Genomic DNA, 25,577 nt, shown 5'->3' with positions numbered 1-25,577 from the left:
CCATTTTTTTTTTTTTTTTTTTTTTAAATATATAAAGTCCTTGGCTCTTATCACTCTAACACTCTTCAACAGTAACCGTCTTCACGCAGAAAGGCATGGGCTGTACACATGATGGACTGGGGGGGGGGGGGGGGGACTGATTTTGAAGTTTGTCAGCAGCTCGGTGTGGATGACCTCAGATATTCCCAGTGGGTTTTGTATAGAGAGGTTGACAGGAACCTTCTCTGCGTCCCAGTCATACTCTCAAACACCCTCTGGCTTAAATTCTAAATTGTTGATGCAACAAGGATCCAAGAGAATGGGCTTCTGATTTTCTATTTGATCACATTAATCCATTTTTTTTTTTTAAATCAGCTTTGCAGGACATATGAGGATAATTTATTTATTTTTTTAAAATGTGTGTCTGTTGTCATTTTAGGCTGCTTCATCTAACTTCTCACTTGACTAGCAGTCATACTCAAAAACTCACACATTAGTATGATGATTAATGTGATAGACTTTGACTCAAACCTAGACTGCTTTGGATTCCCAAAATCAGATTGACTTGATTGAATTGATTGAATTTAGAATTGAGTGTATGATCCAGTGTTTGCTGTGCTTAAACTGCAGATATCTGCACATATCACTTAATGCATTAGAAATTAATTTCTTGGTTTGAATCTGAAAGGCCATCTTAAAGATATAAATATATATATTTTTTTAGTTTTTCGGCCTGCCCCCTCCTTCTGTTCTTTCTTATATCTCAATTGTTTCCTTACTGACAGTTGACAAATTGCTGCTGAATCCACATGTGCATGAGCACTTAGGTCTTTTTATGCTGCATGTATGTTATACGTTCACAGATGCCGCTTGGTTAATAGCCTCTGATTGCGTCTTTATCCACAGAAACATTGTGAAACACATTAATCAAGTAATTGTATAAGAAATACTTTTATTAATGAGTAATAGTAAATATTCAAGAGATAAAAAAGACAGGTCTTTTTAAATTGAACTGCTCACTGTATTTGCATGCCATATTAAAATCATTGTTTTTCAAGAATACATTTTCTTAACTTCAAAAATTAATAACAGCAGTTACTGTTACAGTAACAGTAAAATAAATAAGGTATACATACAACTTGAATTAAGGCATGAATTAAAATGGTCTTTACTGTCTTTTTTGAAGGCTTGCTTGCATTAGTAGGAGGCAGAGAGTTTTGATAGTATTATATCTTTATGGTGAGGGTCTGTCTGTCTTTCTTTCATTCATTCAGCATGTGACAGCTGCAATGAATGAATTTTTCCCCAGTAAAGATTTTTATGTTACTACGATAACATGCAGTACCGTTTTTGAAAAATCTAGAAAAATCTTTTCTTTTAGTCCAGTTGCTTAAGCAACTTTTTGCTTTATTCATTCTCCTCTGTCATATTTCTAATCCTCTGAAACTTGGCACAAATATTGTTTGGGTAAAAAAAAATAGGGGAGTCGTTCCTACTTCCTTATTTGTTGGCAAATTCTTCTGAAAGGTCTACAGAATGTTCAAGACAGATGCATTTAAAATTTTTTACTTTTCAAAAGTTGTATAAATAAATAAATATCAGCTCAATGATGATTGAGCTGATATTGGTGGTCTCAGAATCTTGTGGCCTTTGGAGCCAAATTGGCTCTAAAGGCCAACAGGTCTCAAAAAAGAGGAAAGAAAAAAAAAAGACAAGTGGGACCTGCTTGCATTTAATGCTGTAATACTTTTTATTCAGTCTCATGCTCCTAAATATGGTTCTATTGCAGGTCTATTTTTAGTTGCAAATGTGGGTGAAATGCTCATGCTTACACGGTTACATCTGAGTGCTACAGAGTCGTGGATTAAACGAAGCATTGGAGCAAAAACTAAGATGGATTTTTTTGTAATGGAGTTATTTGAGTTACTTGATGAATCGTTGGAGCCCTACGATAGACCCCTCATTTGTCCGGAAATGGCTCCATGTTACACATTTGCTAGTTGCAAGTAATTAATATGGAAATAGGAAGCTTGTTTCTCTTCATGGATTGGTAGTCATGATGGAGTTTTATTAATGAATTGTGTGCCAGTAAATGTGTATGTGGAGGGGGCTCAGTCTTGTGGGTGGTGGTTGTTGTCTGAGCCGTTGCTCATTCATCACTCTGTAATCCATTTTATTTATTTTTCTTGATCTCACTTCTCTTTTCATCTCCACAATTCATAATATATTTACTGTGATATTTAAGCACTATCAAGAAACACAAGGGCAAAACATTTGAGAATGTTTCCTGTTTTTTTTTTTTTTTTGTTTGTTTTTTGCTCTGCATCGTGGTCCACTGTAAAACTGGGCAATTAATCAGATTTTAATTTAACAGTTTGGCTTCTACTGATGAAAATAAAATGATCTACCTGAAAATGATGACACATTAATTATGCTCTTGTTTCTTTTTCTCCCCCTTCCTATATGGTTGTGTGCTTTTGCCCTTCCCTAAAAGTCAAAACTTGCATAGTTTGGTTCAGCTGAAGGAGAGAGAGCCTTTGTTCTACAAGATATATTTAGAATGTGCATGGACAAAATACATCCAAAACCAGCCCACAAACCATCTTAATCTGTCTCCCAACATCCTTCAAGGGACACTTAACAACCCCAACTTCCTGCCAATAAATAAATTAAGCATTACGTTATTTGGATCTTGACCATAATTTATGGATACTGCTTTTAACTCAGTTTCAGCAGACGGCATTCCATTATGTACGTCTTTCAGTGCCATTGACCACATTATTTTACTACAGAGATTAGAATGCACCATTGTGCTGCACTGGTTTGAATCATTTATTTTTCTGGTAGACTTCAATTTGTGCATGTAAATAGTCGTCATCTTCTCACACGTTAGTCATGCAGTTCCACAAGGTTCAGTGCTGGGACCAGTGCTTTTTACATTATACATGCTTCCCTTAGGCAGTATTACTAGAAAACATGGCATACATTTTCACTGATATGCAGATGATACTGAACTTTATTCATCCTTGAAGCCAGATGATACAAATCAACTAAACTACAGAAATTTCTTAAAGACGTAAAGGCCTCGATGACCCCTAAGTTCCTGCTTCTAAATTCAGACTGTACTGGGTCCTAAAAATCATAAATATGGTGAGATACTTAATCTAGATGGCATTACCATGGCTTCCAGTAACACTCAGGATGCTAGGGAGTCATTTTTAGAGTCATTTTAATCACGATATTTTGTTCAGCATGCAACTTAAACAAATATGTATGGCTGCAAGGCGTTCCCAGGCCAGCCGAGAGATACCTCTCCAGCATGTCTCCAGTATGTCCTAACCTCGCGGTTAGGACATACCTGGAAAACCTCACCCAAGAGGTGCTCAGGAAGCATCCTAGTCAAATGCTCGAACCACCTCAACTGGCTCCTTACAATGTGGAGGAGCAGCGGTTCTACTCTGAGCTGAGGGCCATGGTCTCAGAGGTGCTAATTCACATGCCAGCCGCTTCACATTGCGAGCCGTTCCATTGTGACCTGGTGACCACCACCTGATGAAGCCAACAGGACCGCATCATCCGCAAAAAGTGGCGACAAGATTCTGAGGCCACCAAGCCGGAAGCCTTCTGCCACTTGGCTATGCCTAGAAATTCTTTCCATAAAAATTATGAACAGAATCGGTGAAAAAGGGCAGCCCTGGTGAAGTCCAACACCCACAGGAAACAAGTCCGACTTACAGCTGGCAATACAGACCAAGCTCTCGCTGCAGTTGTACAGGGACTGAATGGGCGACAACAGTGAGCCAGACACCCCATTCTCCCGCAGCACCCGCCACAGCAGCACCCTACACTCGCAAACGAACTGGAAAAAAAAATGAATGTACTGGAAATATTTTTTAGTCTTCGTCAATGTGCTTATGTTTGTCAACCCAGGAAACATTGAGACTTTGATTTGTTTTTGTGACTGGGAGGTGTTTGTGTAATACTTATTTGGAACTTGTTAAATCTTGCCCCTGATGAATGCCATCTATGTTTTTCTTTGTTTTTTAAATAAATACTGAAACTTGGAGTGACTGCATACAGAAAATGGAGAGAAGATGGAGCAATGCCAGTGCAACAGATTTGAAACAGCTAGGTCATTCAGGGAAATGCTGCACCTGTGTTTAGAAGTAGCTTAGGGCATTCAGTCTGCTTGCTGGGAAAGCTCAGCATGTTACATTCTTTTACAGGCTTATAAAATATGAATTACATCACATTTGTTTGCTTTGTGAAGGAAGAATTGGCTAAGAGGGAGTGCATCCTGCACGATTTCACAGGAAATCAGCAAGTTTCATCAATTCCTCCCTCTTTCTGTTTAAAATTGAGTTCTTAGATGGTTGTTCACAGAATTTTTACGATCAAAAAGGCTGTGAGCTCTCGAGCATGTGATGTTTTACCATTTAAACTTTTTCTCCAGGGTGTTGTAAGTAGAGTAGTCCACGAACCAGATAGCTTCATCTTAGCTTGTTGGCTATTAGTGTAAAGGGACAACTCGCATGTCTAGACTGTTGCAAGCTCAGTACACAGCGTACAAATGACTATCAAAGTATCAAGTGGCAAAGAGAAACATTTACACATGTGTAACTGAAATGTCACTCAAATGTCAAATCACTTTAGAGAGATGAATTGATGAACGGACTTCTGTTCACTTTTAGAGTTCCTATTGAGGTTTCTCACATAATGTCATGTACACATTGCTTAATTGATTGCTTTGTTTGCTAACAGATTTCTACTATTGCCTGTGGTTTTTCATGTTTGTCTGTAAATACTTGCTATTTGTTAGGCCCAGCAGTAGTAAAACTTGACAAAGTATGACACAAACTAGAAATGGATACAGTTTGCCTTCAAAGTAAAAGTTAAGCCTCAGTGCTGCAGCAGACATGTTTCAAAAGGAGTCAAAAGGTAGCCAAGCAATATACTGAATGTGCAAGTCACCCGTATCAGCTTTAAAGCTGTATCAAGAGAAATTTGGCTCAAAAGAGGCGAAACTGCTCGTAACAGTAACAGCTGCTTGGAGCCAAAGGCTAAAAATATGGAGCTGAAAATGAATATAATAGGTTCACAATTTTAAATTGTCTTATTTTGTGTACGTTTCAGGAGTGTTGTTTCCCCTGGTTGAAGACAGTACCTTTCCAACCAGGACTCACAGCATTACCATTGCGCCCATGAGGTAACGTCAGGATCTACCGGCCCCTCATTATCACCCTTGGTCCATCCATTTCCCTCCCCTTTGTCCCTTCCTCCCTTGGACCTTCCCAGCCATGGGCCAAAAGATCTCTGGAACCATCAAGTCAGTCGATGTACGTGGAGAGCCATCGTACAGGCCTGTTCGACGTGAGCTGCGGGGCCCAGATTTCTGTCGGCCCCCTCGGCTAGACTTACTGCTGGACATGCCCCCTGCAAGCCCAGAGACTCAGCTTCAGCACGCCTGGAACCCTGATGACCGATCACTCAACGTCTTTGTTAAGGAGGATGACAAGCAGACGTTCCACAGACACCCTGTAGCACAGAGCACAGACTGCATCCGAGGTAAGGTGGGATACACCAGGGGCCTCCACGTATGGAGGATTCATTGGCCTGCCAGACAAAGAGGCACCCATGCTGTTGTGGGAGTGGCCACTGCTGAAGCACCTCTACACTCTGTGGGCTACACAGCCCTGGTGGGCTCAGACTCTGAGTCCTGGGGCTGGGACCTGGGTCGCAACAGACTCTACCATGATGGGAAGAACCGGCCTGTTTCCACATCAGCACCCACATATCCTTCTTTCCTGGAGCCAGATGAATCTTTTGTGCTTCCAGACTGTCTGACAGTGATACTAGATATGGACGAGGGCACACTGAGCTTCATGGTAGACGGACAGTACCTAGGAGTGGCTTTCAGGGGGCTGAAGGGCAAGAGACTGTATCCTATTGTCAGTGCTGTGTGGGGGCACTGTGAAGTGTCGATTCGCTACATTAATGGACTAGATCGTAAGTACAACACTGTACACACACACACACACACACACACACACACACACACACACACACACACACACACACACACACACACACACACACACACAACAGTGTAATGTTTAACAAGCATCTGTGAAAAGAGAATCATAACTGGGGGAGGTACTTTAGTTTTGCACTGGTACTTTAGTTATTTTATTCTTTAATTTTGATTTGATATTTGTCTTACAGTTTGGCACAAAAGGTTTGGTTGAACTCAGAAAAAAAAAAAAAAAAAAAAACTTTCTCAGCGTTGCACCAGTTCACAACAACAGTCATCTAAAGGTGCTTTATATTGTAAGGTATAAACGCCCTACAGTATTAGACTGTTGGCTTGTTGGGGTTCACAATCAAGCACTAAGTGACTGTGGTAAGAAATGACTCCCTTTTTAATATGATGAAGGCTCCAGTAGAACTAGACTCGGGCGGGGTGGCACCTTTCTGCTGTGACTGATTGGTGGGTGAGGGCAAAGCATAGAGAGATGAAAGATAAGCATCACGAGATATGAAGGGAACGTATCATTTCTTTGCATTCTCTTAAATGTCTTCACTGATCTCCAGCATCTGCTTTTACCTTCTGCTCTTTTAGAAGAATACAGTATAGTAATACAGCACAAAAGCTCAGCAGTGTTGTGCTTTAGTACCATATAACTTATTGAAACATGCTATGTAGCATTTAAAGGAGCACTTTCCAAAGTGAGACAGGAACTGGTTAAGTGTCTTGAATTTTATGCTCCTCTTCGATTTCTGAATGAATGAATGAATGAAGTTTTATTGCCATGTGGGTGAACAAGTTCACCCACAGTTCTCATGCATTTCTCAACTTTTCTGCTTAATTCTCGTTTAAGTTTAGCATAATCTTCACTTACTGGAGCTCATGCAGCTTTTAAGGTTATGCCCGTGCACTGCTGTGCTGATACCTACTTGAACTTAATTTGTAGTCTGCATGCACACGCAGATTTGCGTTTCATATATGTGTGGAATTGTAATAACTTTGTCTGTGTTTAAAGCACATAACTCATAGCTCTCTGCCTAGTGTCTGCTTTAGTTTTGCTGATTGCATCACTGCAGAAATGTTGGAGAGGCAGATGCGTTGGGCAAATTTTCACACTGTGGATATATGTAATGTTGATGACTGAAAATCAGGATAGACTTGTGCTGAACATCTTGGAGTCCAGTGAAACGGAGGGAGGAGGAAGAGGGAGCAATTCTACGAAAGGCATGTTTATTCAGTCATGAGACCAGCCTTATGTGTGACTAGTTGTATACAAAGCACACTTGTTTTGGAGATGGCAAGTCTGTTTCATGCGACTGACTCATTTTGGCAGCCTTCACCAAACTCCCAACCCTCTGGAGAAGTCAGTCATGTAATCCTCTCTGTGACTGAAACGATACCTTTAATATCTAATGCACAAGTGATATGGAGGATTGAACAAGTGGCAATGGTGTGGATCATTTCCAAGTACTTATGACTTGTTGTCTCTCAGGATGGTATGGTTTGAGGAGGTTGGAAATTCATTGTGCGTTTCTGTCTGCACTAATCTATTAAAAAGCCCACAATAGGAGGGACTGCTGCTTTGTTTACCAATAGGAAGTAGCTGTGAGACATCGCTGTTCTAAAATTCATATTTTGTCCTTCATTTGTAGCACTTTCATACCGTCCTCCAATCATCAGACACACAGCAAGCAAAACATGAGCTGTATCCAGCTCTGTAAGAGTATCTTTTTCACCACTGTCTCGAATTTAACATAGGGTGTGTGTGTGTGTGTGTGTGTGTGTGTGTGTGTGTGTGTGTGTGTTGACTTGCCCTTCTCAGTATTTCTCTGTGGCCTGTCGCTCTTTTCTATTGAAATTCGTCATTCCCCAACCATGCGAGTGGAGTCAGCACAGATTGCATAATAGCCCTCAGTCAACCCTCCAGCTCCTGCCTGCATGTTGCACAAAGACCCAAAGCAGGCTGGGGGCGTTGCCAACAGTGTGGCACGGACGCCGTGTCCGTGGCTGTGAGCCATGTGTGGACAGCAGACAGTTGAGGAGGAGTTCTGGAGCATTTCCCAGTGTGCCTCTGAGTTAAGTGTCTAGCCTTGAATAGTGAGAAACTTCAGGTTAAGGGTGGCTGTGTGAACAAAAACACATTACAGTACATCTGTCGTATATTATGATGATCACACTTGTTGCTTATATATTATAAAGTGTTCCCACCTTAGTGTGAGGGTGGGATTTGGCTAGTGTGAAAAATATGTTGAAATCCTGATGGGGCATGTGCAAGGATTAGACATGGAATTTTTCTTTGACTAGTTTGATTCAGAGTTGACATACACAGGATTGTAAACTGAAAATTTAAAGGGCTTTACCTTTAAGTATTTGGACAGCTAGTAGCATTGATAATGCTGAGAATCCACTTTGCTCTGAAGGGAGATCCTGCTGATTGATCTGGATGTGTGGATTCAGGGCTGAACATGCAGCTGCTCTAAATTCCCTCCCAGAGCAAAGCAGGTGCTGCTTTGTTTGTGACCTGGTCTGAGCTTTAAAAAAAAAAAAGTATGTACAACACAACAGAGCTTAACAATGTTGAGGTATTTCTTTAGTCTCTCTGTCCCACAGGAATTTTGATAAATCAATTTTATTGCACAATATATGGCGATACATTCGATTAAACACAAAATTGTCAGCCAGTTGTATTGATCTTTTGCTCATGTAATCTGATATCAGAGTTGGGTCACTGTGATGAACAGAATGTCTTGTGGATATAAACCTGGCTGTTAATTGTTCACTTGGCTCCTCAGTTAGATCTAATACCCAGATGTGGTTGTGTGACTGTGTGTTGTACAGTGTTTCCCACAGTCACACCAAACTGTACTGTTCGTACGGTGCTCCTTTGCAAGTTATTTGTCATTTGATTTGATTGGTGCTTTGTGATTAGGGTTGTATGGGGGGAAAAAAAATTCAATACTAATCATTAATAAAAATTACTATGGAATTAAATAATTTGCAACAGCATTGATGCCAAGAGTGCCGTCTTTGCCTCGTATAGCTGACACACAACTTCCCCCACTGCAACAATAGCAGTGCAACAAATTAAAAACATGTAAAAACATGAAATCCTAAAATGAGTTTCCAAGTAAACTGGGGAAGGCTTTTATATCCCTGCATAATTATATTCTATGTGGGAGAAACAGAAACAAAGGTGTCAGTGTAGCATGGAAGTGACTGTACAGCAGTCTGCACTGGTCTCTGAGACAGATGCTTTTCTATACAGCAGGTGAATTGTTAGTGATTCTCATTGGTTAGTTCAACTCTTAGATCATTTAGATCTTTAAGTTTGGTTTTTTTTTTGTTTCTTTTGCAAAACTAATAAAGCTTGTAGATGGAAAACAGTTTGTTTTTATTTCCTTTTGCTTCATTCTAAATGTTCCAAATTATAGACTAATGATCCATGAACCAATATAATCATTTTCGCTTTACACGTTTGTCTGCTGTATGTCGTATGTGTGTATCGGTTGAGTTTGGAAGTCACGAAGGTTCAGAAGAGCTTGTGTTGTGGCAGAATGCACATGGGAGATGAGTGTATGATATTAGGCATAAGGCACATTTCTATGATGTAGAGAAGAATAGGAGCATCAATATGTATGCTTGGAGATGGCAGTGCTCCCTTATTCCCAGCTCTCACGGAGGATTCACTTATTCACTTTCTCAGTTCTTAGTTTTTCACGTGTCTTGTAGTCCTTTCATTCCTTTCTTCCCCTTTTCCTCCCCCCTGCTTAGACTCCTTTATTCTCCGTCTCACTCCTCGGGAAGCGAGAAGAGATAAGTATCCTTTTACCTTTCTGTCTGTATTGTCCCTTAATACCCCACATTAAAGCGGTTTTCTCATCCTCAGAGCCTTCCACTCAACACTAAACTCTTTTGGCCTTCAGTTCCAGATGCACTTGAAAGCCAAACCTACTGAGACATGATTATTTTTATTTTTATATATTTATATAATATAAAATATAATTTTTTTTTTTAATAATCACTCTTTATACCTGTGACTGGCTATCACCTCAAAGCACAAAACAGTGGCGTCACTGATTTTTATCATTAACTTTCTATCAACCACACCAGGCCTCATGACACCACAGTGCCCCCCCGGTCAGGGTAATGGCAACAAGCTGAGCTGAATACATTTACAGCAGATAAGAGGAAGGGGTTCCCACATCCTACTGACATGCATGTCCTCCCCTTTTGTAAATGAACTCAGTTTGCCTCCAATTCTCATTGTGCTTCATCCCCCCCCCCCCCCCCCCCCCCCCCCCCCCCCCCCCCCCACTTCATCTTTCTCCCCCTTCCTTTTAACACTGATCCTTTCTTTCAGTGTTTACACACCCAATTGTGGCGGTAGGTTGCTGTGGAAACAGTTGAGCTGACTTTTTTTTGTGCATAGGTGGGTGGCTAATTGTTGAATAGTCGGCTTGCTCACTACTTTGTTGGCCAAGGGTCACCCTATGCAAAAGGCATAGCTTCCTCCTGCCTGCCATTCAACATTGTTAGCAATGTTCACAGCACAGATGCAAGCTGTAACTTAATCTTAGACCTTGCATAAATTAAGGCTGAGCTCATCCACTGACTTGCAAACACTTACTTTGGATGAAAAATGACTTGGGAAGTGTTGTTATGCTTGTTATAAAGGACATGCTGTGGTTGATCAAAATGTCCCACCTCTAGTATAGAAATGTCAGTCAAACATGTTGGGCTAAAATAATCCTGTTAATTCTGTCCAGCTCTTTTGGTGTAAACAAGGTATTTAAATGAAGTAAACATCAGTATAGGACTCATGATCAGCATCAGAACAGTGGAACAGTAGTCTGAAAGACATGTTTTTGTTTTTTTAACTAGCATTATTTACTACATTATGTACCACAGTTTTCAAATTACTGCTGTATGTATTTGGCTATTATGAGTGACAACAATTAGACATTTGACTGAGATGGTGAGTAAGACAGTTGGGGGTCTCCTGCAGACTGCATGTACACTAGAGATGAATGAATGAATGAGTTTATTGCCATGTGGGTGAACAAGTTCACACATTGGAAATTGCAGTTACAGAACACCATCCAAGAATACACAAAACACAACACACATGGGGGGATATGTGTCCTGGGGTCATGCAGCCGACTTGCAGCGCTACCTTTGGCAGGAGGAGAAAACAACACATCATGGGGAAGTTAGGTTAAAAAAAAGTCATCTGGTACAGTGCTCAAAAAGAGCACTACACCAGGGTCCAAAAAAACCACCTTAGCAAAGCATTTGCACATGTAAAGCTAGGACAGCGGCGGTAGGTGAGGTCAGGTCAGGAGGGAATGCAGACGGAGACGAGATGTCATAATATCAACATGGAAGATCCCCTCTTGGCAAGACTTAGATTCTTTACTGAGGATCTGTTACATTCTCTGCCTTTACATTAGGGCTGTACCCAAATATATATTCAATTGTTGGGCAGGTTTTTGTTTTAGGTTTGTGTTTATTTGGCAGTTTAAATCCCCTCAGCTTGCTCGCTTTACATCCTGGCTCAGAAAGAATAAATGTGTCTCCCATTTCTGGATGTTAACAGAGGCTCAGATTATGCAGATTAACACAAACAAATCATTTAAATTATCATATTATCAATAAGGATTGGTGGGTTAAAATGTGGTCTTCCATTTTTATCTTTTGGGGCAGAACTGATAGACTTGCTCTTCATCTGTAGTTGTATTTTTATTCGGTGTCTGAACAAGTTCTGACATCACAGATTTTCTTAGAGAAATTTGTGTGTCTGTGTGTATTTTTTTTTTTAAATATATCACAGCTTTATATGTGAAACTATTCACCTGATTTGGACTAAAAGAATATTATGTGCTTTGTGTGACTTCAAGCATCCGTCATTCAACAGTCATGAAAAAAGTGCATCCTTTTTAATTCCATAGTTTTACGTATCAGGACATAAAGTCATCTTCATAGGTCTAATTTTGACTGGTTAAACACCAGATTATTTTTATTGTATTGATATAATATAAAACCTTAGAATTGTACAAGGGTGTCCTTTCTTTTTCACAGCTATATGTTAACTTGAGCTGCATTCCTGAGAGTGTATACTCAGAGGTGTAGTACCAGATATTTACCCTAAAAACATTTGAAGGACCAAGCGCAAATGGTTTTCTAGATAACGGTATTTTAATATGACCCCCTCAAAATCAGATTTTAGAAAAACGTCTAAACACCTCTGCCTTCATCCTTTGATTTTTATTTTTTCTCCTCTCCTATTTCAGGTCCGTACAGTGAAAACTCACAGTAAGGACTTGACATTTTGCACAAGCCCTATTAGGAAGTGCATCTTTCCCAGGAATTTTTTTCTTTTTTTTTTTTTTTCTTCAGGCACATCTGAGATGCTCAGGTGGGAGGCATTTGAACTGGTAGGGACTGGCCATGATAATGTGCCCATTGTAGCCAAACCTGTTTGTACTAAACCCATTTAAGATGAAGAACAGGGAAAGAAAAGCACCTCTGGATTGGATCTGTGTGTGGGGGGGGGGGGGGTGAAACTTTAAAACTGATAAAAATTTAATTTAAAAATTTTTATTTTATTTTATTTTTTTAAATAAGAGTTGGGCAACCCCAGCTATGAAACCATATATTTTTAAATCAAATGTTTGTATGCCTATTTTAGGTGTGTGTGTGTGTGTGTGTGTGTGTGTGTGTGCGTGCGTGTGTGCATGCGGGGTCAGCTATTGGTTACTTTTAGTGGTTTGCATAATGCTCTCATTGTCCTGCATTTCCTGAGCAGAGACACGCCACCATGAGGAGCAGAAAGCAGAAACTAAATTGACAGCAGTTGATTGTGTGGAACTCATTAGTTTGGTGGTGCAAAGAAACAGGAAGTCAGAAGCGAATAAGAAATCTTTCCATTAATGATATGATTAGTTCAGCTTTGATTTTGATTCTGAGTGGACCATTCAGTTTGGACACCTGCATTCCAATTAGGTACAGAGTGACTGTTTTACCCCAGTTTTCTTTTTTTTAAGTCACCCACTCAGGTCATCTGGTTCTGTCCATTCCTGGATATGTTCTTTGGCTCCTTTTCCCCCTCATTTTGAGCACGGAGCTGTTCGAGCACCTTAAGGGATATTTATTTAGACACATGCACCCATCATTTTAAAACTAGGTCTGACAACCTCAACAGTTTTATGCTAATGTATTGGATAAGCATGGCTGGGAGCCTGTTACCTCACTACATCTGTCATTTTGAAGGAAGGCAGGGAAAAGTGGGTGGAATTCAAGGATCACTAAATTGGAGCACGTGCTAAAAAGATGGACCTACCTAAGCCCTAATTTCTAAGTAAGACATAACTAGGCCGTCTCTTTTAGTGAGCTGGTGTCTGCAGATAAAATTAGTGGGCTGCACATGTGAAAATGGAAGGAAGGGAACCATCAGCAGTTACCTACAAGCCGTCGCACCTGAGTGAGGCCAGACAAACGGACGTGCCGCCATCTCAAAACTCACCTCCCCTTCCTACACTTTCTCGTTTAAGTGTTAGGTGGGTGTGGGTGCCTGCCAGCCTGCGGGCCTCTTTAGTCCAACTAGTGCATCAGGTGCTCATTCGTCCTTAACCACGCTTTGCCATACTCCATCTTCTCTTTAGTGAGTCATAAATCTGTCAGACCAGTCTCCGGCCATTCCAAAAAAGACATGAGTGCGGGAGGTGAAAGGGAGAGCACGCACTTAGACAGTTACACGACAGACTGGAAGCAGGAGGAAAGATAAAGAATCTGTACAGAGCTCCACTTTTAAGCTGACTGAGATGCTTCCAAAGGAACTGGCATAGGTTCTGAATAACAGTTTGCATGTGAAATATGACATGCATGCTGCTGAACCAGTCTGCTGTATTTTTGGGGTTGAATGGCGATATGCAGTATGTCGTTATTTTCTTTGAAAGTAACACGTGAATTGTCACAAGCGCTTTCGTTAGAACAGATCAAAATAAAATGCAAATTGATTTCTTGGATGATATTTTAAAGCGGTTAATCAAAATCTGCTGCTGTTTTCATAAGTTGGTAAAACCCCTTTCCAAATATAATTCTGCTCTGAGGAATAACGGCCTCCTCAAATGCATGAAAAGCTTCTCGGTTTGTCCATCTGACCTCCTTTTGATCATCATGCTTTAATTCAACCCTTTCTTGCTAATTCATTGTTGTTTGTTTGGGATTTTTTTTTTCTCCCAGACACTTTTGCTACCCCTTTTAGCAGATTATTTTCAAGAAAGACCAGCATTGTGCTTCTTATTCGCTTAATTAGTGATCATTGAAGATTCAGATGGTGATGGAGTTGCTTTTTTCATTTTTTTTTTTTATTTATTTAATAGAAATGAAGATTTTACATGCAAATGTAGCTGAAATCACAGCACATATATCCAGACACGCGTTCTCACTCATTTGGTGAAGCTTCAATTAGTTATTGCACTCTGGAAACCCCAAAATTAGATTCAGGGCAGCGCTTATACAGTTGGTCTGTTACCTTTAGTTAATAGAACTGAACACCCTGAACAGACTGAAACAAAGACTCTTTTGAAAATGTATCAGTATTTTCAAAATCAGTATGTATATGTAAAATAGGCACACAGGCTTTATAACAACAGTAGCACTACAGTAGTTAAAATGTAATTGTGGCGTTAATCATCATCCTTAAGATTCCCAAATGAGCTTGTGTCCCAAATGTCTGCACATTGTTACAGCTGGATGTGTTATGTAGTAGAATTTACATAATGTTGAATCACATCGGTTTCACACTTGAACAGAAACTGCTTTATAGCCCCAACTCGGATTACTTCTAAGTGTTAGTCGAGTCTGTCAGTTGATGGACGGTGCCTACCTTCTGCTAGTGCTCATCACCAGTGTCTGACAGGACCACTTGTCGCCCCAGGCAACCCTTACCATGGAGACCAGCTTGTGCCAACAGCGACTGGCTGGCTTCCAGCAAGTTTGTAGAATCCCCACATCCCTCAGGAGAGCGCTGTCAGAGTAATGGGTGAAACACTGTAAATAATAATGAAATCATTGCACTCTCAATAATGAACTTCCTCTTGTTGCTGATACAGGCACATGTAGTAACTCTGGTGAAGAAAACAAGTGTTTGGAGGAGAGGGCTGAGAGAAGCATCCTCACCTATAGGAGTTCAGAGAGATTGAAGGGCCATTCACAAGCATATAAACGTATGCGCGCACACACATACGCTCACAGGCACACACAATCTGAGCAGATTTTGCATTAGACTTTGTGTCATTTTGACTGACAGACTCATAAAAATTCAGTTATACTTTAAAAAAAAAAAGGACAAAATTAATGATAATGAAATGTATGTAATATGTACATCAAAAAGCAGGTGCTTTTTTTCTTTTCCTGCAATTAGAGCAGAGGCACTAAAACACCGTAGTCAGTGTACTTAAAGAGCAGAAAAAATATGAACTAATTGGACTGCAGCTGGGTGCTTGCTTGAGCGTAATCAAATGCATCAAGGGATGTTATTGCAGAGGAATTTTTTTTTCTGTTTTGCATCTTTCTCTGTTACACAAACATTTGTCAGACCCCCTCTCTGGAGCATCATTTCAGATACACTTTTAGAAGAGTTTTAACGCAAGTGATCAAAAGTTACCAAAAGTTCTCTGAATGCAGGACTGCAAGCACCGTGATGAAATCTCACACACTGCACTCCTTCTGCACCACAGAGTGGAAGAAGCGCTCTGTAGGGGTCATAGACACTCCCAACACCTTGATAACACAGGTGGATGAAAAAACTGCTGGTGCGCTGTTCTGATGTAATTCTTCCAAGTGCGGAAATAAAATATTCACATTTAGTGTAATACGATTGTATTAGAGCTAGAGTCTATACTTTGTGTATATAAGAGAGGCAATTAAAAACAAAGTGCATGGTTGAAGCTTTTATTGTTCATTGATCCGTGACATCAAGAGTTGTACTGAGTAAAATGCAAAAAAACGTTCCACAGTGTCTGCAGATAGCTGCTGATTTACACATCGACTAAAATGTAAAAGTTAACCAAAATTAGGAGCATTATTGCTTCATTTACATGGACAATGTACTTAATCTTTAAGGCACTTTAGTCACTTATTCACCTCTTATAGTTAACTGTTCTAGCCTTAGTCTTTGTTTCATTTTAATGCTACAGTCACAGGCCAGAATTATTACAGCTGTGCACAGTGAATGCAAAGCAATCTCACTTTGAAATGGGTGCTTCAAAAACCAGGACCAGGTCCGTGACCACCTGATGTCTTCAAAGTAACTTTGGTGCATCAGGACGGCTAGAGAAGAGGGGTCACAAGGGGTCGCCCCAGCCGGTAGCTCTGCATGTTTGATTTGGTAGTGTTTTTTACGCCAAATGCCCTTCCAGACGCAGGCCCAAAGGGGATTTGTGTCTCCAGCTAGAATCAAACCAGCGACCTTTCGCTTGCCAGGCAAATGTGGTGCCCACTACACTATGGGAGCATGTGGGGAAAAATTCAATGCAGTCGTTGGGCACCCACCAGTTTCTTTATCCCCCAAGTCCCAAGTAGGTCGCCGTTCTAATTTTACTGTAGTGTGACTGAGCCATAAATGGTAATGTTGTTAATTTTTCATTTGCTCCTGCTCTGTTAAAGGTACTGCATTACGCTGATATAAACTCAGCATTTTCTGTATTGATTTTACATTCTCCTCCAAAAGTACTGGATTAGCAGAAGATGCAAACCCCTACTTAGGAATAAGAATCGGAAGGCCAGGCTAGAATTTACCAAGAAGTACAGAGACGAGTCTCAAGAAATTTTGGGACAAAGTTTTTATGGACTAATGAGACAAAGATGAACTTTTATCAAGGGCATGGAAAGGCTGAAGTTTGGAGAAAGGATCTGCTCATGATCCCAAACATACGAGCTCGTCTGTGAAACACAGTGGAGGTAATGTCATGGCTTGGGCTTGCGTTGCTTCTTCTGGGATAGGCTCATTAATCTTTACTGATGATGTCACGCATGATGGCAGCAGCACAATGAACTCAGAAGTCTACAGGAACATTTTGTCTGTCAGTTTAAAGAAAGATACAACCAGATTGGTCAGTTCATCATGCAGCAAGATAATAACCCAAAACACACTGCCAAAATCACAAAGGAGTTCATCAGGGGCAGGAAGTGGAAGGTTTTAGACTGGCCTAGTCAATCTCCAGACATTTAACCTGCTAAAGAGGAGACTGAAGAGAGTGACCCCCCCCCCCCCCCCCCCCAAAACAAACAAATGAGAAGCTGAGGTGAAAGCCTGGAAAAGCATTACAAAAGAAGAATGCAAAAGTTTAGTGATGTCAGTGATGCAATTTTTACAAGCAAAGGATTTGCAACTAAATATGAAGTCTTCTTCACTTTAATCTATTTTAAGTTTATCTGTTTCACTTTTGCTCACAAAGAAATGGGTGGCTTCAGACAGAAGGAGCTATCTTCTGAACTGTGTGTCAGATCCTGATGTAAATACCTGGAAACAAAAGCTGAGATGTTGATCTTTTGTCTCATATTCATCTTTTAATGTCAAACCCAAATGCTTTCCGTCTACAGCAAAAATAAAGGGATTGGCTTCACTGTTCCAACACTTTTGGAGGGGAGTGTAGATTAAAGGTTCTTCTAGCATTTAAGTGGACAGAAACACCTCCTTTCTTAACAAGGCTTTTATTGTGAAATATGAAGAAACTTGCTGCGGTAGAACCATTGTCACTACTCTGTCAGAATGACAGAGTAGTGACAATGGCTTCAGACTTTTCAGTTTGTGAACAAAAATGTAACTGTTTAAAAAAGATCTGCCTGTCCTCTTATGTGGGAGGGTTGATGGGCATAATGAAAACATGTACTCCTTGTACAAATGTGAACAGTCCCTTAAAAGTGTTACTGTAATTTGGAGTGTCCGGCTGTCTCGTTATTTTGGTGACCCCCCCACATCAGAGCTGTTTCTATTTGAGCTTAAACAGCAGGATTTGGCTCAACTTTAACTGGCAACAATAGAGGCAGCACTGAGACATCCAGACACAATGTAGCCCATGTAACACATTTATATCTGTCTTTACTCTCCTGCTACAGTGACATCACACAGTGGTGCAAGGAGCTAGTTACTATGGAAACTATCCATATATGCTAAGGCTAGTGGTGGCAGACTGATTGATTGGACTGCATGTGTACGCAGAGGCTCCACGTGCACCAATAGCGTGACCTCAGGGTTCCTTATTCTCGAGAGCAAAGTTCAACGGGTCACAAGCTCCAGGCTGAATGGAGATATGGTTGTAACACTAGTTTGTATTGCAAAGCCTTAGTTTCTAATCTGTTAAGCTGCTGTGCTAAAGAATGGACTTGCCTTTGCAGAGAGAGGCTAATAAGATGTTGGAGGGAAGTGATGTGATTGTCCTGCCAAGTATTCCACTTGCTGCTGTGAAGGATTAGCGGCTGCACAGTCTCATTGCACACATCGCTGCACATTGTCTACATTAAGTCCGAGTTCATTCAGCTTGTCTTTCTGATATGGGCTTGTTGATGTGGCTACAAATAAATCCACACTCTGCCACATGTCCCCAAAACACTCGAACAGAGACTTCTCATTAAGTACATGGCACTCAGATAAATCCAGACAGCTCTGCTTGGTTTCTTTATGCCTGCTCAGCTGCTGGATTTCATCACTTCCCCTCACTGCTCTTTCAGAAAGTCAGTTAGCAAACCACAGCAGAGGGATTTGGTGGGATGTTCACCATCATTTACAAATAACATGATGCGCAAGACAGAGAGCCCATCAGTTTTGATTGTAATGAAGACCTTAAGTGACGATGCCTGCTTTTAATTAGTCTTGAAGTGTGCAGAGTCGCTGTTGCTCTGTTCATGTCCAGCCTCGGTACAGCTCCTGTTTCCCTTCAGCTGTGATCGCCATTCAGCAGTCACGCAGCCACAAGGGCAGCAGTTTGTGCCCAGAGGAATGCCTGAGCTCTCGATGAGCTCCATGTGCTTCAGTTCCACGAACACTTGTCAGAGGAGACCTAACGTATCCCCGTCATAGGAGTCTGGTGGGGTGGGGGTGGGGGGTTCGGTTTGTGGAAAACATCTACGTTGTGAAGAACTTCTAGCATCAAAGCTATGTGTGTTTGTGTTCGTGTGATCGCTGTGTTGTGGGTGTGTGTAACTGGAGTAGACCCTGCAGGGCAGGTTAGCTCACAGAAGTGACTTTCTTCAATATTTACCCAGTCAACTAGGGTGTGTATAATTGCGTTTTTATGCAGGTGTAAACGTCTCTCCTCGTGTCCTTCACACTGTGTTTAAGTGGACTCGAAGCAGCAGGAATTCTGCTTCACCAGATGGCGCTTCCAGGTGGAGCAGCTTGACATCCGTATAGGGGTAGCAGTTAAGAGTCTTGTCTGTCTGACACACACAGACATCATTTGCCTCTAAAATTGGTGGGAGGGAAGTTGGCATGCTCTGCTGGCGCACTTTGTTAGAAGTGATGACAAGTGTGTGTGTGTGTGTGTGTGTGTGTATATTTTATTGTTGTTAACAGCTGCTTCTTTCCACTTGAATGTATGTAGATGGCAACAGAATTAAAGTAGCCGTGGGATTGTTTTTTCCCCTAAAGGCCGTCACATGTTGACTGCTGTAATGTGAGTTTGAAGTGAAAAACATTAACAGGCAGTGCTGAATAACAGTGCTGGTCACAAGTCAGAATTACAGTCATCCAAGGTCAGAAAGTTGCAGCTGCCTTATGATCTCTCTCGTAACTTTTTCTTAATTATTGTCCTTTGTGCGCAATCAGTCCATAAAAAAAATTATTTCCTCATGTTCACAGTAATAATTTAACAAAGTCCCCAATCAAGTGAAGCATTTTACACTCAGCACAGCATGTGAGCCCATGGTTTTTACTTGACATCCTGTCATTCAGCGCCTGTTAACGGTTGGCAGCAGTTGCTCTATAATAACATGAAACGATGAAACAAATGTTAATATGTATCACTGGGTTTGCTCCCTCTGGCTTACAATGTTCTTGGAGGCTTAAAGGGGAACTGTTACGCTCACTTCTAGCTCCATGTTTTTGGAATCTACCATAGGCGCCTTGCATGGTTCAGAAACACCCCCACCACCCCACCACCCTTTTAAGTCTACTTTCTTCTGATTGACTGCCCCTCATAAACAGAAGGTGGAGGCGGCTTCTGTATGAAGCGAAGCTGCTAAGTTTTCTTAACGCTGTAGCTCGAATCTCTCTGTTAGCAAATATTGCACAAACGTAAAAATTTATGTAAACCATGAACAAATGAATATGGGCGTGAGTTTTATACTGTATCTGGACCGTATTTGGACTCTAACTTGTGTCTCTCCTCTCTTATATCTCTTAACAGCGGAGCCCCTCCCGCTCATGGACCTGTGCAGACGAGTAGCTCGACTGGCTCTGGGTAGAGAGCGCATCCATCACATCGAGACACTCCCATTGCCACAGACACTAAAGAACTACCTCCAGTACCAGTGACGGCGCATACACATCATAAACACACATGTGCACACAGATGGCAAGAAACCTAAGGCCTATTTCTTCTTGTAACCAGCCTCCGGACTGAACTTTGTGCTAACATCAGACATCTGCTGAGGATGCAGGCAGTGACGTTGAACAGGTGGTTAAGATGCCGCTGCAAAGGGTTTTGTTTACACAAGTTGGGGGTTTTCCATTTTGGATGTTTTTATCTCCTGGTTTTATGCATCTTTTTTTTTCTTTTTCCTCCTTTTGTTGATTTGTTCCTATCTTCCGGACAGATTGACTGATGAATGAAATGAAGGGAGCGAGAGAACGTGTCAATCCATTTTCCTATGTAGAGTCAAACCACATGTCCTCAGATAGAAATGCTGTGGTTTTCGGGAAACAGTTTACCCAGACATCTGTTGTGCACAGACTCTGTGGAGGCTTCCTCGGAAACATATTGGTATTTATATTTATATTCCCAACAACACAGCAGGCTCTGTGGAGACTCAGCAATCCCTGCAAAGCCGCACACAGTTCTATTTTTGTTGCTGTGTACACACTGCAGCACACACAGATCACGTATATGCAGCCTGTGTATAGAAACGGCACAAGCACTGTCTGTAGCAGGAAGACAACTCGCTGACAAGCAGGCCGTTAAACACACGCAGGCTAGAAAACACAACTCGACTCTGATTTGAACATTTTTAAATCCCCCTTCTCTCCCATGCCAGCCTTTCTGTCTGTCGTTCAGTATCTCTCTATCCCTCGCTCAAGTTAGACCCCCCCCCTCCTTTAAAGCCTCCGTCGGGCTTAGCGAACAGAAAGGACCGCAGCCGCCATTGGTCGGCTCTCCAGCTCCTCTCACGCTGATAGATTGATCCTAAGGTGACGTAGGTGCCCGCTCGGCTGCAGCGCACACAGAAAACAGAAACACAACACTTATCAGAAAACAGCCCTCTCAAGGTTTTAAATGCTGCTCATCAATCTTCCACCATATGACTTATGTTTTGTTTTTTAAATCACTGAATGACTATAGAATGATTTGCCCTGAGATTTATTTTTTCCTTTTTCTTTTTAAACTTTTTTTTTGTTTTTTTTCTGCAGGACAGGAGGTCTCACCTGTATAGGTGGAAGAATGTGCTGCCATGAAAATGTTTTAAATGTGAATAAGAATAAACTGAGATGAAATAACAATGCCTGGTTCTATTTTGAATAGATTATTTTCTTTAAGATTTATCCCCCAGACAGGAAAGAAGGGACAGCCAGTGGGACTGGGGTGGGGGGCATATGGGTCACCCCACTGAGCTCTGTTCATTAATAATGTGCTTACACTGCTCAGTGGTGCAGTGTAGCTCAGGTTAGTAACTTGGCAAAGCATACCTGTTGAGTATTCCTTTTTTAATTTTTTTTAATTCATTTGTGTTTTAAATAAAATGTTTAAACTTCAGCAGAGCTGGAAGGAATGGTTTAAAAACTCTCTACACATTGACATAAGCTGTGACCTTTAGTGAAAACATTTAATCAACTTACTGCCTACAGTAGTAAGTTATTTCTGTCTTTTTTTTTTTTTAAGTGAGGTTCTAAATAATGTTTGGAAAAAAAAAAATACTGGATAGAAATGGGACAGCGGGTAGCCAAGGTAGTAATTTAGGGATAAGAGCAACCTTTTCAGTGATTGGTTTATTTACAAAACAAAAGTCTCCAGGAGGCACAGATTCACTGGTAAACACGGTCTCCTCACAGCAAGCATGTTGGCTGGGAGCTTTCTGGATTGAGTCTTTTTTTTTTTTTTTTTTTTTTTTTTTTTTCCCTTCCCCCTCTCCTCTCCTGGGATGTGGATGTGAGTGTGACTGTTGTCTGTAGGTGCCTTTGCTTCCTTTACTTGCATCTTCCTCGGTGCTTAGCTCCTCTCAGTGATGGTGTCAAAGAGAGATGTAAGGGTGGAGGGCTCCAAATCAGAAATCCTTTCTTCCAAACTGTCTTGATGATCATCAGTCAGCCGTTGGATCACCAGACAAAACTGACAAGTACCCAAAAAAAAAAGCAGAAAACCGAGTGATAGGAATGTTCACAAAGTAGCTTCTCGATCAGCTTTCAATGAAGAGATCTGTTACATTAATATTAACTAACAATTATTTACTTCAGTTACTGCTCAATAAATCACCACATAGCTGTTATACTGTATGTTGATTATCTAAAACTGTTCAGATGACATCTTGTCCAATTCAGGCTCACAGGGGTGACCGAACAGACACAGGCTGCATTTCATCTAGAGGTGCTCACAAGATGGTGCACATCGAGACGGCGCACTCAGAATCCCGTTCAGTTCACATCTTATGATGCGCCTCGCTCTTTTAACATGGTTTTACGTGTGTAGCTGTCGAGGGTTTTGCCGTTATTGTGTGTTAGTGTGTAAAGTTTCCTTTTGGCTGTCGCTGGTGTGACTTTACATGACAAATCTGCTTTGGTTTGGGTCTTTGTGAATTTGCACAAAAGCAGCTGTGAATTTTGGTCATTTGAAAGTGTGTAATGCCAATAACACGAATGACATCGCACAGCTGTGGAATCAGTGTAGTTACTACAAAGGTCTGTGGCGATGGAAAATCCTCTGCTGCTGTCAAAGCCCCTGATCCTGGTTTTGGTGTTGAGTTGAGATGAGCTGCATCTATGAACTGGATTCCCCATCCCAGGACAGCCTTTGAACACCAGAACAAAGCTGGTTGTGTGATCAAAGTTCAGCTCTGTGCAGCTTTTCCTGGCACTGCCAACAGAAAATCCATTAATGTTGTACAGCAGAAAGCTGCCTGTGTTGATAATATCATAATCCCAGTAAAAGGCATCTTTCCCTCTGTGAGTGGGAGATGTCCAGCGAGACAGCTGTTGGATGTGAGCATTTAAAGCTTTAATAATGACAAAATGTGACTTTAATAATACCTGGCTGATCAAGAATACGCTCATTAGTGCCGTGCCATCACAAGGATGAGAGCTAAAATGCGAGTCACTGCAGAGCCTGGATCAGCTGTGAGCTCCAGTCTGCAATCGATTCCCCACTGTAGCATATAGTGCTGTTCAATAATGCAGGAGCCAGCCATTTAAAGGATTATTGGACAAGCCTGAAAGTTAAAGCTGATGACTTGTTTGATCAGGTTAGGAGTGACTCTTCTCATCCAGATCCATATTTAGCTGCTGCCAGACAGCGAGGCTTCACTTCTGTCCTCTGCTTCATCACATTCTGTCTTCTCCTTCCATCTTCCTTTACCACTGCTCTGCTCAGGTGATCTGCATAAAAAATAAATAAATAAATCCTCCCATTGCCGTATTCTTTGCTCAGAAGCACACGTTCCATCACAGAGCTTTTATCTTCACCTGCTCTTGCTAGAAGGGGAGAAAAATGACTTTCAGGCCATGAGAAGCATTTCTGACAAAGGAAGCGCCGGGCATCCCCTTCCCCTCGCCAGCCCCGCTCCCTCCCTGTGTGTGCACGCTTGTGTTATACATATGCATTTATGGAGAGCAGAAAGAGCGAGCCGAGGAGATGGTTGGTTGGAGGTCGGATGTCAGCTACAGAGATGGGCAGAGATCCATAATTTATGGAGGAAAGAATCCTGCCTGCTTAGCTTGGCAAGTTATGTAAAAGCTAAGATTTATTTCTCTCCTCTAGACTGCACACAGAGATGTTCATAGGCCTGAAGTCCTCAAAGCAAAGGATGCTTTCTTTGACCTAGTTGAGGATTTTCATGGACACAGATGATAAGGATTGGACTGTCGCTGCATTTATGTCCAGCATACGTTCAGTGCCAACATCAAAGATGATTAATCTGTCCCGGTTTTCATGACTTGTTTTTTTTTTTTTTGTAGTTTAGGATTAAGTGTTAAGGATTCCTTGCTGAATTCTTCACATTTTTAAACCGTGTTGCAAACGGTGACGATTTTGCTGTAATAAGTGAAAAGAGAGCGAGAATGTAAGCTGCAGAGGGTAGGATTTTAAAACAAAAGTCTGTTATCAAAAAGATGGACGGCTATCCAAGCTCCCCACCCCCACAAACCTGTCCACAGGGCACTGAATTAATGAAGTAAAAGCAACTCGTTAGGCTGCAGTAGTTTTTATTGGGATTGTTTCAAAAAGCAAGAACACAGCAGTCTGAGATGCTTTGAGCACATGAGGATTCTGTGCAGTAGTAACTGAGCTGGTCTCAATTCAGAAGTTGCCTTGGTTGCTAAAATCCACAGCATATTTAAGGAGTTTTGTTTGTTTTGTACTGACAGGGTTTCCTTGTCGCTGTTTCTGTCGATAGATCAATTAACTTCTTGTTCACCTCCATAACCAGGTTGCTGCTGTGGTCGTCATCAGCTGCTTCTCCAGTGAGTCTCTTCTTGTGGACCGACTCGGGCTCCACAGCTGGGGATGATGGTCCCTGTTCTTGCTTTGGAGCTTTGCATGTTTGGATAAATGATACAGGCAGCCCCCCAGTTACAAGTGAACATCCTAAAAAAAAAAAAAAAAAAAAAAAAGGGCCTGCGCATAAAAAGAGAAATAATTTTGTTTTTGTTTTTTGTGCACCATCAGCAATATCAAAGACATTAAAGTGGTGAATGAGGTCTTTTTTGTAGTTAGAGTTACAGCAACCTAGGTTTCATATTTTGGATTCCTCAGAGTTTGCTTTAATAACCTTTTACCTTCTTCATTGTCTCTCAGCCTTCACGGTATCACCTGTACAGTAGCTTTTATCCACTCTAATGTGGGCTCTGATCTGAGCTGCAGTTTCTGCTGGCAACTGTGAAACATGTTCTGCTCAAAAACTTCAAGGAACAGTTTTTAATCATATTATAGCATCAAGTCCATAAAACTTCTGGGATATTGATCTGGTCAGTTAAGTAGCAGAGGGGGTTGTTCATCAATTTCAGCTGCTTTGGTGTTAATGAAATTTACAACAGGTGCACTAGAGGGGCAACAATGAGAGAACCCCCAGAACAGGAGGACACTGACATTTTTTTCACTCCTCATCTTTTTGGACTGTATTTTCACTAGTTCTGCATTTGACTAGGGTC

The 25,577-nt window shown here is 41.3% G+C and overlaps 1 protein-coding gene across 4 annotated transcripts in view; it reads left to right on the top strand.

Moving 5' to 3' along the window:
* The window catches only part of LOC115791249 (SPRY domain-containing SOCS box protein 4), a 45,231-nt gene extending 23,523 nt beyond the window's left edge, over positions 1-21,708 (top strand). For 2 of the 4 annotated variants that reach the window (XM_030745416.1, XM_030745415.1), the window contains exons 3-4: positions 5,113-5,985; positions 20,413-21,708. In XM_030745416.1, coding sequence (XP_030601276.1) covers positions 5,277-5,985; positions 20,413-20,540 — 837 coding nt within the window. In that variant the 5' untranslated portion in view covers positions 5,113-5,276 and the 3' untranslated portion in view covers positions 20,541-21,708. Of the gene's footprint in view, positions 1-5,112; positions 5,986-12,294; positions 12,317-20,412 lie in introns of all 4 variants that reach the window. The other 2 variants (XR_004020853.1, XM_030745418.1) reach the window with 2 other exon arrangements.
* Positions 21,709-25,577: the final 3,869 nt, after the last annotated feature.

Source organism: Archocentrus centrarchus, chromosome 13, assembly GCF_007364275.1.
Source record: "Archocentrus centrarchus isolate MPI-CPG fArcCen1 chromosome 13, fArcCen1, whole genome shotgun sequence".
Lineage (NCBI taxonomy): Eukaryota > Metazoa > Chordata > Actinopteri > Cichliformes > Cichlidae > Archocentrus > Archocentrus centrarchus.
The sequence above is the reverse complement of the archived record's forward strand: the minus strand, read 5'-3'. Positions and strand labels throughout refer to the sequence as shown.